General features: G+C 35.3%; 1 protein-coding gene across 1 annotated transcript; it reads left to right on the top strand.

The window, feature by feature from the left end:
* The first annotated feature begins 1,251 nt into the window (after nucleotides 1–1,251).
* On the top strand, nucleotides 1,252–4,273 carry LOC131641707 (signal recognition particle 14 kDa protein-like). Its single transcript, XM_058912006.1, has 4 exons — nucleotides 1,252–1,389; nucleotides 1,644–1,737; nucleotides 1,842–1,951; nucleotides 3,814–4,273. The coding sequence occupies exons 1-4, from the start codon at nucleotides 1,387–1,389 to the stop codon at nucleotides 3,967–3,969; spliced, it is 363 nt and encodes a 120-aa protein (XP_058767989.1). The 5' UTR covers nucleotides 1,252–1,386; the 3' UTR covers nucleotides 3,970–4,273.
* The last annotated feature ends 12,224 nt before the right edge of the window (nucleotides 4,274–16,497 follow it).

Below are 16,497 nucleotides of genomic sequence, written 5' to 3'. Positions count from 1 at the left end.
ATACATTATACAAATAAATTTAAAATGAATTGCTTAATTATTAAATAATTAAGCAAAGAAAAAAATTGATCCATCAGACAGAAAAAGAATAAAAAGAATTTTAACATTTGAAAAAATAAATAAAATACGTATTATGTTGATAGTGACCCGTAAACTACAATCTAATATAATGTAAATTTATTTAATATTGTATAAAATATATTTAAAAATATGTAAATTTAAAATGAATGATTCAATTATAAATAAATAATAATCATAAATATGCAACTATATTATATTTTCAATTGAAATTGTACTTTATAAGGAGAGAGAAAATGTGTATTATGTTGTAGAAGTTGGTGGACCAATGAGAGTGGAACACTTGGTGCAAAAGGTAAAAAGGTGAAGAGTTATTTTGTTAGTTACCAAAATGTCCATTTTATAGTGTAAATTTATTTTGAGGAAAGGATAATTTAGGTAGTTTGGTCAATCTTTTAATATATGTTAGATAGTAGATAGTCATACAACATTAACTAAAATAATGAGATATTATTTTGGTCTTTTTCTCACAGTGCCTTTTTTGGTCTTACTAGATTCATTTTTAAAAAATTACAACCTAATCTTCAAATTATTTAAAACGTCCCCGAACTTAAATATTATTCAATGTTAACATAAACGTTTTAAAAAATAAAAGTTAATCAAATATCAAAATTCACCTCATTCCTTATTAACAAAATATACATTAAATAAAGAGAAATTAAAAAAATTCCACGTATAATTATTTTATTGGGAAACCTTATGAACACTACTAATATTGGTAATGTAATCAAGCTTTATCCCATTAATAAAAAAATAAAAACAAAGATTAATTGTTATGTATAAACTATTTTATATGGAATACATTACAATCATTTACAAATAATATTTTAACCTAAATTTTTAGATATAATTCGATATGGATACTTATAGAATAAATTAATTAAAAATTTTAATTTATTTTTAAAATAAAATAATTTAAAGGGTGACATAACAATTGACAGAATAATATTATTTGATTGGATCGGGGCACCGGTACTCAACTAAATTCAAGATATAAAGTGTCCATCTTTATTTTATAAAAAATCTATTATTTTATTTTACAATGTGAAGCAATCACAATCATGTTAAATCATATTATTATTTTTAAATAAATTATGTGATATAAATAAATAATAAATTTTCATTAAATGATAATTTAAAACTATTTTACTCTCTCTCGGTGCACTATTTCAATTAAATTCGTAAAAATAAGTAACTACACTTTGATATAATTTCCGTGCTCACTCTTAATTTCATTTTCTGCTATAGTTCTCTCTCATACGATACGACTGCGTTTTCAGCACCAAAAACCTCTCTCTCATCTCAACAATGGTAACCTTACTTTTCTGCATTCTCTTTTTTCCTCTTCGTATTTTCAATTTAGGGTTTAGATCAAGAACAATCCACCTTCAAATCAAGAGATCCACATTCTTATTTCGATTATCTAATAACTTTTCGAATTTCGATCGACGATTCAACTGGAAAAATCATCGCATTATTTTGATCCATAATTTATCAGTATTAGTATAGTATTATTTCAATCGGTTAATGTATTAATTCTAATTCTAATTGCGATTCTGTATTAGGTTTTGCTACAATTAGATCCGTTTCTCAATGAACTCACCAGCATGTTCGAGCGGAGCACTGAAAAGGGTTCTGTTTGGGTTACTCTCAAACGATGTATGTATTGATTTTGTTCTGTTTGTTAGATTCAGTTAGGGTTTTGGGTTTTGTAGGTTCTGAAAATTACTTGTTTCTGTTGTTGTGTCTTTTTTTTTTTGCAGCATCGTTGAAATCTAAAGTTCAGAAGAATAAATTGGCTACTGCTGGTGAACCAATTGAGTATAGATGTCTTATACGTGCCACTGATGGGAAAAAGACGATTTCTACTTCGGTATGTATCGATGATATTTTTTGTTATTTTCAGCTATGCTTTTGATTAGAACTTTGCTGTTAGATGAAGTTTTGCTGTCGAAACCAGTGGAAAAGCAGAGACTAATGTGTGCTCGTTTGTTTGCTTTTCTATTGCGTGTCTTAAGTTATGCATATTTTTTACCTATCATCAATGTTCATTGTTTGTTTTAACTCACTTGTTTCAGTTTCATAATATATATTACATCTGAATGGGGATTTATCTAAATTTCAGGTTTCATGTTGTATTTGTCTCATTCTAAAATGTGATTTTTTCTCTTTGTTGTTTGTGATGGTTAAAAGCCCTTGATAATAGACTGATTTTTCACTACAGATGAATAAATGAAAGAGAAAAAAAGATTGATTGCATGTTAATTAGCGAATATACTAGTGTTAATGTTACCTTGTCTGATATAATTGTTCTTGAGCGTGTTTTCCAAACTCTAAAAATACGATAAGTAGGTTACTGGTTGTGGTTTCAAGATCTTGTATGTTTGTTAATTACTCAAACCTGAAAATTCAGTTCTTATTGGATCATTATTCACGGCAAAACGAGCTTAAATGTAAAGAAATAAAAGTGTATGTATTTCTCTTCTTCCTATCTTTATACTAATTCTGAAGTCTAACATAGATTAACATAGATTAACATAGATTTACTAAACAATATTTGATATTGAAGTATTAAACTAGTTCTAAGACACATTTTATTATGAACTTCAATTCCCCAAAACAACTTTCATAGGGATTTACAAAACTGCTTTTAAGTTATAACATAAATATTGTACTTTAAATATGCCAAACATCTCCAACCAATCTTGATTTAGGTACTAATTTTATTAGTACTTATATTTGTACATGTTAGAATTCATAACAATATTATAATAATTCATATATTATAGTAATACATCCTGCTTGTGTGGAAAACATTGCAGTTTGTTCATGCTGTGAAATGTGTTGTCCTCCTAGTATCTACCAATTTTTTAACTGCTACATCTTTTGGTTTGAGCTATACTGGTAATTCTTCACTTGAATGAATTTCCTTCCCCCCTTGTCTGATTTTCAATGTTGGTGAGGCTTATAAACATATGTAGCATGTGATCGAGCATTAAAAAGTTGCTTTTCAAAATATAAGTGACTGAGTATTATTTTTCATACACTATCAAGAATATTATCTCAAACTAATTTTATATCAAGGCATGAAAGTGATGGGCAATTGAAAGGATTGTCTCTTGACTCTCTCATTTTTCTGTTTGTTGAATAATGATCATAGGTGTTATGTATGTATAGTGTAAATGGTTTATGCAAAGCAAACATTGGCTCTGCTTTTGTAAATGTTATTTGAGTTTATGAAATTAGGCTTGATCAATTGATTGAAGTTTGTTGTCTAGTTTGACACCTTACTTGGTTTTGGGCATCTATAATTGTGTTGGTCAGTGTGTGTGACTTTGTGTTTTTGTCTAGCTAATTAACAAAAGGTAGAAAATAGCTGTTTGAGTGGAAGAGGTAGGTTTCTGAGCGACAAAATGGGAGTGTTTGTGGTTATTAGGAAATGTGAATGGTAGTGTTAATGGAAATGGCATTTATGTATAAAAATGAAGGGAGAGAGTTGGAGAAGAAAAAAATTAAAAAATGTGAATTATAGAATAAAGTCTTTCTGTTAATCTTTGACTCTGAAATGGCTTCCAATTTACTCGGTTAATGCAACCACCTTCACTCTTCTTTTTTTTTTTTTTACTATATTCATTTAAAGTACTTTTAAACAGGTAAGGTCCTTAATTAAGTGTTTATAACATAAGTGTTTTTTCCATTTCTAATGTTTATTTTTACCGTATTCTCATTTGAAAGGTTGGACCAAAGGATCATCAACGCTTTCAAGCTTCTTATGCAACTATATTAAAGGCCCATATGACTGCTCTGAAGAAGAGAGAAAGGAAGGACAAGAAGAAGTCTGCAGAGATTGATAAAAGAGAAGGAACTTCTAAGAGGCCTAAGAAATCCTGAACTGATCTGCTTCTGCTGTTTGGTATTCTGCACAAACTTAGTTTCCAACTGAAGGATTGGTCGGCTCCACATACTTTTTTGAGTTGCGGGGGAGGAACCGAATGGAGGGGAAAAGGCAACAAGGATACTTAAAAGATTCTCGCATTTCAAAGCAAGTAATGTAAAACTGTTATTGAATTGGCAATTTGTGAAAATTTTCCTTCAGTTCCTTCGGAGGTTATAAATTGAATCTTTAGGATAAATTCTTTTCCCCAATTGATAATTTGCTTGGTTAAACTCATTGAGTTCATCTTCTGATCCCAAATATCTTGTTGAATCACGTGTCTTTAGGATTTTGTGCAGAGTACACAGATTTGCAGTTATTATCCTATGTTAGCAACTTTTGGCACATATAATTTTCCTAATTAGATAAATTCGGTTGATTCTTTGATGCCAATGACGAAGAGCGCAGTAGAGTAGGATTCAATCATCTGACAGTAGTCTTGTCGTCCTGGGATTATCACATTTTTCTTACTTTGAAAATGGATCGTCCTGGAATTATCACATTTTTCTTACTTTGAAAATGGATGGGAAGCTCATTGGTCTCTTTCATGCAACCTGCATAATATTTACAGCACTTCTGAGATTATGTGCGAAACTTTTAGCTGAGAGGTAAGAAAAGTTTATGTATAGATTTATTAATAGAAAAAGATAGATAAGGGACTTGGATTAAACGAAGTGTATCAAAAATAAAGGTAAAATTTTGGTTTAGAAAAAAGATATGGAAGAAGTATTTCTATAATTTTATTTCATGAATGATATGAAATTTTATGGGACTCTAACAAGCTTAGAGAAGATGGTCGAAACTATAACTACTATTGACAGATACAAAAACACGAGGTAAAAGAAACATTGAAAATGATGAATAATAACAACATGGTTGGACCAAATAACGTACATACTGAAGTGCGGAAAAGTCTTGGAGATAGAGGTATTGAGTAATTTATTAAATTATTTAGCGAATTAATGTGATCAAAGCAAATGTCAGATGAATAGAGAAGAAACACTTGAAATCCAATTTATAAGAACAAATGAGACATAAAATTGTGCAAATTATAGAGATTAAAATTATGAGTCATACCATGAAGTAATGGAAAGAAAGTAATTGAACAAAGACTAAGAAAATGGACTTAAGTTACTGATAATCAATGGAAAGAAAGTAATTGAACAAAGACTAAGAAAATAGACTTAAGTTACTGATAATCAATTTGGTTTTATGTCTGAGAGATCAGGCATAAAAGCGACTATCTACTATGACATGTAGTGAATATGTATCAAATGGATCAACAAGACTTACACTCAATTTCCATTTATTTAGAAAAGACGTATGATAGTGTGCTTAGAGAAATTTTATGGAAATTGTTAGAGAAGAAAAAGATTATGATTGTATCCAAAGGGAGTCTCAATTAGTGTGATGACACATGCATAAGGTTTATAAAAATCTCAACTCCTCCTACTTATAGGCGGAGGCATAGAAATGATCCATATCAGATACGGGAAGAGGTTAGGAGATCAACGACTATATTTTTTCTTGGGAAAATATGCAAATTTGAGCGCACTTAAGTGCACCTATTGAATGATAGAAAAACACTTAGAAAGTGGGGGTTTGAATAAGTGTAGTCTAAAAACTTGAACGATAAAAACAATATGCACAGTTATTTTTATCCTGGTTCGTTGTTAACTAAACTACTCCAGTCCACCCCCACGGAGTGATTTACCTCACCTGAGGATTTAATCCACTAATCGCAACAGATTACAATGGTTTTCCACTTAGTCCGCGACTAAGTCTTCTAGAGTATCCTGATCACAACCTGATCACTCCAGGAACAAATGCTTAGACACAAGCTAAGACTTTCTTAGAGTATCCTGACCACCACGTGATCACTCTAAATACAACTGCTTAGACAGAAGCTAAGACTTCCTAGAGTATTCTGATCAACACTTGATCACTCTAGTTACTTACAAATTAATGTAATCAATTCTAAGAGTATTACAAATGCTTCTGAAAAGCTATAATCACAACAGTGATATTTCTCTTAAAGTTTAAGCTTAATCTCACTAATTTATTACAGCAGCAATGTAGTGAGCTTTGATGAAGATGAAGTTTCTGAGCTTTGAATTTGAACAGCGTTTCAGCAAGTCTTTCAGAATAATTTCGTTCAGAATTGGTAACCTTGCTTCTCATCAGAACTTCATATTTATAGGCGTTTGAGAAGATGACCGTTGGGCGCATTTAATGCTTTGCGTATTCCGTACAGCATTGCATTTAATGTTTCACGCTTTTGTCAACTACCTCGAGCCTTGTTCACGCTGTGTCTACTGACGTTGCCTTTAATAGCTTCCAACGTTCCTTTTGACAGTCAGCGTAGCCTGCCACTTGTACTTTCTTCTGATCTGATGTTTGTGAATATAATATTTGAATATCATCAGAGTCAAACAGCTTGGTGCATAGCATCTTCTTGTCTTCTGACCTTGAAGTGCTTCTGAGCGTGATACCATGAGAACTTCAGTGCTTCTGCTTCTGATCTCAAGTTCTTCTGATGCTTTCATAGACCCATGTTCTGATTCTGCCTTGACCATCTTCTGATGTCTTGCCAGACCATGTTCTGATGTTGCATGTTGAACCTTCTGAGACAAAGCTTCTGAGCGCTGATTTGTGCATACTCTATATATATTTCTGACGTTGTAGAAAGTACAATTCAAATGTAAGTATTTTATATTATCGTATCCACAGGGATTGGAGCGATATCAAAACCGTTCAACAATTTCTATAGTTCTAAGCATAAGGTTTCAAGTTTGTTTGGTTGAAAGTTACGGAAAGTAAAAATGCGTAAATAACGAAAGATAAGTTTCAGAGGAAAAGACTTGTTGGGAATTGGTTTTCATCCACCGATTCAATATGTAAATCTTAGATCAGTTATACATAATGTATGCTTGTTTCAATATCATCACGTATTGCTCACAACAAAGTTCATGTCTAAACGTTTGTTGAGATTTCTACCTTATGGTTTAATCGACGATTTCTCAGCCTATTAAACGATACGGTAGCATTAAGTTTCAATACTTGAAGTGAATATTAAACCTAAATCTATGTCTAGCATTTAGAGTTTAATAGTTGTTATCTTGGATCGAGATTAGAATCGTATTTGTCAATATCAATTCAATCCATGAAATAAACAGTAAAACGAAGATAACAACGATAATGATTCAAACATAAATTATATATAACGCCATGATTAAAGAAAATACATACTGTTTCGGTGAACTACGACCAATCCCAACAAGAGAGGGATTTAGCTACTCATGGTAGCTTGATGAACAATGGAAGAATTGAGTTGGAATAACATCAATGACGATTTCTCGACTCTCGATGTATATCCAGCTCCCTCTCCCTAAAAACCTCTATTCTTACTTCTATTATATCAGTATTACAAGGTACAAAAGTGAATATCCCTTCTGAACTGGTTTCTGCTCCTTTTATAGCTGTTCTGGCCGCCTGAGTTCGCTACGCGAACAGAAGTTCGCTGCAGCGAATGCCTTGCTTCATTGTTAAGTCTTTTGTTGAACCGCCAGAGTTCGCTACGCGAAGGATATTTCGCTACAGCGAATGTTTTCTTCAGCTTTAAGAAATTCAAATCTTCTAGAAACCACCAAAGTTCGCTACAGCGAAATATGGTTCGCTGCAGCGAATGTACCTCGCTACTGCTTGCTGCTAGCGAAACTGGGAAGTTTGATTCTGACTTCATTCGCTACAGCGAAATATGGTTCGCTGCAGCGAATCGGGCCTTCGCTACCATTCGCTACCTTTCGCTGCAGCGAATGCACTGTTTCTGGATTTTTGCCTTTGAGTGCCTGGAGTTCGCTACAGCGAAATATAGTTCGCTGCAGCGAAAGTCCTGTTTTCTGGTTTTTGCTTCAATACTATAACCTGCACAAATGCAAACTAAACCAAGTAATTTTGCACAATGATACTTTATCCAATAGTTGAGGGTTTTTATGTGAGAAATATGTCAAATAAGCAAGATAAGTGCTATGTTATTATAAGTCATTTTAGCATGAATAAAGCACTTATCAATTTCCTAAAAGGGAAATTGCAATGTATTAGAGTACCACATTATCTCACACAAAATTCATATCCTTGTTATCATCAAAACTAAGAATATTGATCAGAACAAATCTTGTTCTAACAATCTCCCCCTTTTTGATGATGACAAAAACATATATAAATGATATGAATTTGCGATCAGAAAGAGCAGACGGCTAAAGACAAATTACACAGCTATAGCATAAGCATGTGAATATGTCTCCCCCTGAGATTAACAATCTCCCCCTGAGATGAATAATCTCCCCCTGAAATAAATACTCGAAGAACTTTAATAATAAAAGACTTCCCTGATTATTTCGGTAGAGACGATCACATAAGCTTCTGTCTTCTGATAATTCATAGCTTCTGACTTCTGCTTCCATTGGACAGCTTCAGAACTTGAATTTCTTTAGATCCCTAGAACACTCACAGCTTCTGATTCCTGCTTCCATTTAGGACAGCTTCAGAACTTGAATTTCTTTGATCTTCAGAACATTCACAGCTTCTGATTCCTGCTTCCATTTAGGACAGCTTCAGAACTTGAATTTCTTTGATCTTCAGAACATTCACAGCTTCTGATTCATGCTTCCATTTAGGACAACTTCAGAACTTGAGTTTTCTGGATCTTTAGAACATTCACAGCTTCTGATTTCTGCTTCCCTCGGATAGCTTCAGAGCTTTGAATTTCTTCTTACATCACTTCATGCTAGATTGTATCAGAACATTGTTGAATGTACCAGAGCATCATCAGAGCATCTCTACATCCTGAAATGTTACAGAACAAAACTAAACGACAAAAGTCAGCATGAATGAGTTAGAACATAAAATGTGTATCAGAACACAAAATATGTATCAGAGCCATATAAGCCATATAGAATATATTAGATCCAATAGACAATGTATCAGAGCAAATAGACAATGATTTGGATCATATTCTATTATCAGAATTTCTGATCATTCTTCCTTCTTGCTTCTGATTCTGAAGCTTCCTAGCACTCAGCTTGCTTCAAGAATCCAAGAGCTATTTCTGATCATTCTTCCTTCTTGCTTCTGATTCTGAAGCTTCCTAGCACTCAGCTTGCTTCAAGAATCCAAGAGCTTGATTCATTTTGTTGCTTCTTATGTTGATCTTGAATCTTTGATTCCTGCAACAACACAACTTAAAAACATAGAACTTTGCAAGTTCTGTTAGTAAATGTGGAGCCTTTTTACTCGGTAACTGATAATATTAATCAGATCATTTATCATATATTTTCTCCCCCTTTTTGTCATAACATCAAAAAACATAAAAGATTCAGATGTAAAGCAAGAGACAAAAGGAAAGAAACATAAATAACTTTTCATTGATTTCAACAAGAAGGATTACAAAAGAGGAATGCAGGAAAACAGATGCAACAAGGAAAGAAAACTACAAAGACCAAAGGACTAAGACCCTAGCCTACGCAAAATCCGCGCCAGAACATCATGAATCCCGTCAGTGCTTGTAGCTTGCCTTGCCATGAAAGAGCGAAACTCAGCATTGGGTGCTTCTTGCGCGTCCAAACGAGAAGCCAACAAAGCTTGATTCTGATGAAGAGCTTCAAAGGTCTCCATCAGAGCTGAGGTTTCACCAGAAGAAGATGCACCAGAATTTCTGCCAAAAGGGACAGCAATCTCAGTAGGGCGATCTTCTGGAAGGTCTTCAGCTTGTGCATCTTCCATCTCCACATCTGAGTCTGACTCAGAAGTAGCCTCAGCATATTCTGGTTCAGGCAGCTCAGAAGTTCCAACTTCCAACGCTTGAAGAATAGCTGCTAGGTTTGTTGGAGGAGTAAGACCAGCAACTTCAGCAGGATAAACCACTACTGGAAAGACCATGTGAGGTGCTTTTTCAGAAGGGTTCATTCTGAACCAGTTAAACAGCCACTGAAAGTCTCCAGTCAGCACAGGATACCATGGTCTCCACACCACGATGTCTCTGCAGGGATTTTCTTCTTCCAACTCATCTGCAGGTATCCTCTCTTCAAGAACTCTTCTGTTCCTGATGAGATGGTGATAGCTGCTTTCACCAACTTCCAACCGAAGACCACGAACACCAGGTGCTTCAGACATGATCCTTCTCTGAATGTCTGTAGCCCTAACCAGAAAATCCTGACGAAAGGTATCCCAAAGGTTGCATGTAGCATACTCATCCAGATGGTTAAGGTGAGCAGCACCCAGAATCTCCAACCAGCTATTTACATCAGAATGTAAAAGCTCCAGAAATGATTGAGTGGTAGGGGTTGGAGGGTTGACAGTGAACCTGGAGTCGGGAAAAACAACACTGTAGGGGTTAGGTGTTCTGGTGGGAAAAGGGTGTGAGAGAGATGAAGAAATATCTGAGGGATGGGTTGAAGGAGAGGAGATATCAGATGGTGAAGAAGGTGGTTCCGAAAGGATGAATGAGGAGGAAGAGGTGGTGGAAGAATGTGAAGAGGGTGGTGATTCAGGGATACTATCAAGGGGTTGATACAGACGTCTAGAATAATTACCAGACATCATGGCTTCAAAGGGATTCACCTTGAGAGGGTCATAGTAGGTTTTAACTCTTTTTGGTTTGATTTCTGGTTCATCAGTTGCCTTTCTCTTTTGTTTTCGATCAGTTTCTTGATTTCCAGAGCTTGACGATGGATTCATGATGAAGTTGTAGATATTGAAAACTGCTAGGGTTTATGATATGAATGCAAAGAGAGAGAACGAAAAAGAAACTGAATGCAAAGTGAGAGAAATATAAGAGGGAAAAGAAACGTTTGAAAAGTATAAAAAGAAAACTGAAAAAGAGTAAATGATGGATAGCATTTAATGTTACGTGACGTGAGGAGAGATAATAATGACAAAAGACGAGATTTGCACAGTTACCTAAGTAGACGTCCCCTCAACTGCACGCACGCTTGTCCAGAAATAGTGAACACGTGTTTACCATCTGGATAGCCAGTTACAGCTGTTTTGCTTTTAAAGAGATTCTGAATCAACTTAGACAATGAAACGTTAGTAATAACTGAATCACAATTTCTAATTGATTTCAATCAGAACTTCTTAAAAAAAATCCAATTTCATTTCAGAAGATACTCATACATAAGATCTTCTCATCTTCTCATTCTGGGCATAAATCCATACTGATATTCTTCAGAATGAACTTAAACCTATCTTCAGCAAGGGGTTTTGTAAAGATATCAGCCCATTGATGGTCTGTATCCACAAAGTTTAAAGATATAACACCCTTCTGTACATAGTCCCTTATGAAATGATGTTTAATCTCAATATGTTTAGCTTTTGAATGTAAAATAGGATTCTTAGATAAACATATAGCAGAAGTATTATCACAGAAAATAGGAATGTTACTCTCATATATCTGATAATCTTCCAGCTGACTTCTCATCCAGAGCATTTGTGTGCTACAACCAGCAGCAGCAACATATTCTGCTTCTGTTGTTGAGAGGGCAATAGTAGCTTGCTTCTTGCTGTACCATGAGATCAGATGACTTCCAAGAAATTGACAACTTCCAGAAGTGCTCTTTCTTTCTATTCTATCTCCAGCATAGTCAGCATCACAGAATCCTACTAAGTTGTAATCTTTAGATCTTCTGTAAACTAAACCAACATTAGTAGTACCTTTCAGATACCTTAGAATTCTCTTAACCGCTGTTAAATGAGATTCTCTTGGATTTGATTGGAATCGAGCACACAAACAAACACTAAAGAGAATGTCAGGTCTAGAAGCAGTTAGATATAGAAGAGATCCAATCATACCTCTGTACAACTTCTGATCTACCTTCTTACTTACCTCATCCTTACCCAGTACACATGTTGGATGCATAGGAGTTTTGGCTTCTTTGCTTTCAGAAAGATTAAACTTCTTCAGAAGTTCTTTCACATACTTCGTTTGATGAACATAGGTTCCATCGGAAGTTTGGTTGATTTGAATCCCAAGGAAATACTTGAGTTCTCCCATCATGCTCATTTCAAAATCAGCCTGCATAGACTCAGCAAAATCCTTTCCAAGTGTAGCATTAGATGTTCCAAAGATAATATCATCAACATATATTTGACAAATTAAAATATCCTTTTTAAATGTTTTACAAAAGAGAGTAGTGTCCACTTTTCCTCTAGTGAAATCATTTTCCAGAAGGAAAGAACTCAAACGTTCATACCAAGCTCTGGGAGCTTGTTTCAATCCGTATAATGATTTCTTTAATTTGAAAACATGATTTGGAGACATGGAGTCTTCAAAACTAGGAGGTTGGTGAACATAAACTTCTTCATCTATATAACCATTTAAGAAGGCACTCTTGACATCCATCTGATAAAGAGTGATGTTGTGTTGAGTGGCAAAAGAAATTAATAGACGAATAGATTCTAACCTGGCCACTGGTGCAAAGGTTTATGTATAATCAATCCCTTCTTGCTGACTATAACCCTGAGCAACCAGTCTGGCTTTGTTTCTTACCACTTCACCTTTCTCACTTAGCTTGTTTCTGAAAACCCACTTAGTACCGATGATGTTAAATCCTTTTGGTCTAGGAACCAAGTCCCATACATCATTCCTTGTAAACTGATTTAGTTCTTGTTGCATGGCAATTATCCAGTCTGGATCTTCTAGAGCTTGATCAACAGAAGTTGGCTCGATCAAAGAAACAAGACCTAATTGACATTCTGCATTGTTCTTAAGGAATGCCCTTGTTCTGATGGGATCATCTTTCTTTCCAAGGATTACATCTTCTGAATGAGCTGAGGCAAGTCTAGGTGATCTTCTGATAGTTGGTTCTTCAGAAATCCTAAGATTCTCTAAAGATGCAGCAACTTGATCTTCTGATCCATTGCTTCTGAGACTGCCAGCTTCTGCAGCTTTGCTTCTTGATTCTTCAACTTCTGATATATCAATATCAAAATCTGCAAAATTCTCAAACTGCTTTGGTTTTTCAAGACCAAGCTTATCATCAAACCTGATATTGATTGATTCTTCTACAATCAATGTTTCAGTATTGTATACTCTGTAGCCTTTAGAGCGTTCAGAATATCCAAGAAGGAAACATTTTTGTGCTTTGGAATCAAACTTACCAAGATCATCTTTAGTATTCAGAATAAAACATACACATCCAAAAGGATGGAAATATGAAATGTTGGGCTTTCTGTTCTTCCACAATTCATAAGGAGTCTTATTTAGAATAGGTCTGATAGAGATTCTATTCTGAATATAGCATGCAGTGTTAATTGCTTCTGCCCAAAAATGCTTAGCCATATTGGTTTCATTGATCATGGTTCTGGCCATTTCTTGTAGAGTCCTATTCTTTCGCTCTACAACTCCATTTTGCTGTGGAGTTCTAGGACAAGAGAAATCATGGGCAATACCATTTTCTTTGAAGAACTCCTCAAAGAATTTGTTCTCAAATTCACCACCATGATCACTTCTGACCTTTATGATCTTGCACTCCTTCTCAGATTGGATCTGAGTGCAGAATTCAAAGAACACTGAATGAGACTCATCCTTGTGTTTCAAGAAATTTACCCAAGTCCAGCGGCTATAATCATCAACGATGACTAATCCATATTTCTTCCCTCTGACAGATGCTGTTTTGACTGGGCCAAACAGATCAATGTGCAAGAGTTCTAACGGCCTTGAGGTAGAAACAACATTCTTAGACTTGAATGCAGGTCTGGAGAACTTGCCCTTCTGACATGCTTCACAAAGAGCATCTGATTTGTATTTCAGATTTGGGAGTCCCCTGACCAGATTTAGTTTGTTAATCTGAGAAATCTTTCTCAAACTAGCATGTCCTAATCTTCTGTGCCAGACCCATTGCTCTTCAGAAACAGACATAAGACAAGTCACCTTCCGCTTCTCAAGATCAGAAAGATCAATCTTATAAATGTTGTTCTTTCTCTTGCCTGTAAATAGGATTGAGCCATCCTTCTGACTTACAGCCTTGCAAGACTTTTGATTGAAGATTATATCATAACCATTGTCACTTAATTAACTTATGGACAATAAGTTATGCGTTAATCCTTCAACAAGAAGTACATTAGTTATGGAAGGAGAGTTACCAAGACTTATGGTTCCAGAGCCAATGATTTTGCCCTTCTGATCTCCTCCAAACTTGACTTCTCCACCTGGTTTAAGCACCAGGTCTTGGAATGTAGACCTTCTTCCCGTCATGTGTCGCGAGCACCCAGAGTCCAGGTACCATGACATTTTGCTTTCTGTCCTCTTTGCCGCCAAGGATATCTGCAACAGAAATTATCTTCTCCTTAGGTACCCACAATTTCTTGGGTCCTTTCTTGTTAGTTCTCCTCAAGTTCTGATTGAACTTGGGTTTAGCAAAATATTTAGCAGGAGGAACAGTATGATACTTCTTATTCTGAGTTCCATGATATTTCTTAGGTTGTGTCACATGCTTCTTGGTGTGTGTTATGTGAAAACTTTGTGCATGTGATGTGTGCTTAATATCATGGGAGTGGCCAAATTTAAATTGGTTATACAGAGGCTTGTATGATATTTTCATATCATCCACAGATTCAAGCTTGTATGGGATTTCACCCTCATAACCAATGCCAACTCTCTTGTTCCCAGACACAGCATATATCATAGAAGCTAGCTGACTTCTGCCAATACTTCTAGATAAGAACTTCCTGAAACTTAAATCATATTCTTTCAGAATATGATTCAAACTGGGAGTGGATTTTTCTGAATCAGAAGGAGATCCAACATTATTGGATAATTTTAAAACTTTTTCTTTTAATTCAGAATTTTCCAACTCAAGCTTCTTAGTTTCAAATTCAAATTGCTTTTTCAGCTTTTTGTATTTGATACTAAGATGAGCTTTTAATTCAAGAAGCTCTGTTAGACTGGAAACTAACTCTTCTCTAGATAGTTCAGAAAATACCTCTTCAGAATCTGATTCTGATGTAGATTCTGATCCATCATCTTCTGTCGCCATCAGCGCAAAGTTTGCCTGCTCTCCTTCAGAGTCTGATCCTGATTCTGATTCAGAATCATCCCATGTTGCCATAAGACCTTTCTTCTTATGAAACTTCTTATTGGGATTCTCCTTCTGAAGTTTCGGACACTCATTCTTGTAATGTCCAGGCTCATTGCACTCATAGCAGACAACCTTCTTTTTGTCAGATCTTCTGTCACCAGAAGATTCTCCTCGTTCAAATCTCTTTGAACTTCTGAAGCCTCTGAACTTCCTTTGCTTGCTCTTCCAGAGTTGGTTTACCCTTCTGGAGATCATGGACAGTTCATCTTCTTCTTCAGATTCTGATTCTTCAGGATCTTCTTCTCTAGCCTGAAAATCGTTGGTGCATTTTTTAACATTAGATTTTAAAGCAATAGACTTACCTTTCTTCTTAGGTTCATTAGCGTCAAGTTTAATCTCATGACTCCTCAGGGCACTGATCAGCTCTTCCAAAGAAACCTCATTCAGATTCTTCGCAATCTTGAATGCAGTCACCATTGGGCCCCATCTTCTGGGCAAACTTCTGATGATCTTCTTTACATGATTAGCCTTGGTGTAGCCTTTGTCGAGAACTCTCAATCCAGCAGTCAGAGTTTGAAATCTTGAAAACATCTTTTCAATGTCTTCATCATCCTCCATCTTGAAGGCTTCATACTTCTGGATTAGTGCAAGAGCTTTGGTCTCCTTGACTTGAGCATTTCCTTCATGAGTCATCTTCAAGGACTCATATATGTCATGGGCCGATTCCCTGTTAGATATCTTCTCATACTCAGCATGAGAGATAGCATTCAGCAAAACAGTCCTGCATTTGTGATGATTCTTGAAATCTTTCTTTTGATCATCATTCATTTCGCTTCTCGTGAGCCTTACACCAGTAGCTTTAACAGGATGTTTGTAACCATCCAACAGAAGATCCCATAGATCAGCATCCAGACCAAGAAAGTAACTTTCCAGTTTATCTTTCCAATATTCAAAGTTTTCACCATCGAATATTGGTGGTCTAGTATAACCATTGTTACCATTGTATTGCTCAGCAGAGCCAGATGTAGATGCAGTTGGATTTGATTGAGATTCACCAGCCATCTTTTACTGAAGCGTTTTTCTCTTCCTGAATCTTTTCTAAACACGGTTAAGTGCTTGCACCTTAGAACCGGCGCTCTGATGCCAATTGAAGGATAGAAAAACACTTAGAAAGGGGGTTTGAATAAGTGTAGTCTAAAAACTTGAACGATAAAAACAATATGCGCAGTTATTTTTATCCTGGTTCGTTGTTAACTAAACTACTCCAGTCCACCCCCACGGAGTGATTTACCTCACCTGAGGATTTAATCCACTAATCACAACAGATTACAATGGTTTTCCACTTAGTCCGCGACTAAGTCTTCTAGAGTATCCTGATCATAACCTGATCACTCCAGGAACAAATGCTTA

Source organism: Vicia villosa, unplaced genomic scaffold (assembly GCF_029867415.1).
Source record: "Vicia villosa cultivar HV-30 ecotype Madison, WI unplaced genomic scaffold, Vvil1.0 ctg.003983F_1_1, whole genome shotgun sequence".
NCBI classification, from domain to species: Eukaryota; Viridiplantae; Streptophyta; class Magnoliopsida; order Fabales; family Fabaceae; genus Vicia; species Vicia villosa.
Note: the sequence above shows the minus strand (reverse complement) of the source record. Positions and strands in the feature narration are given on the sequence as shown.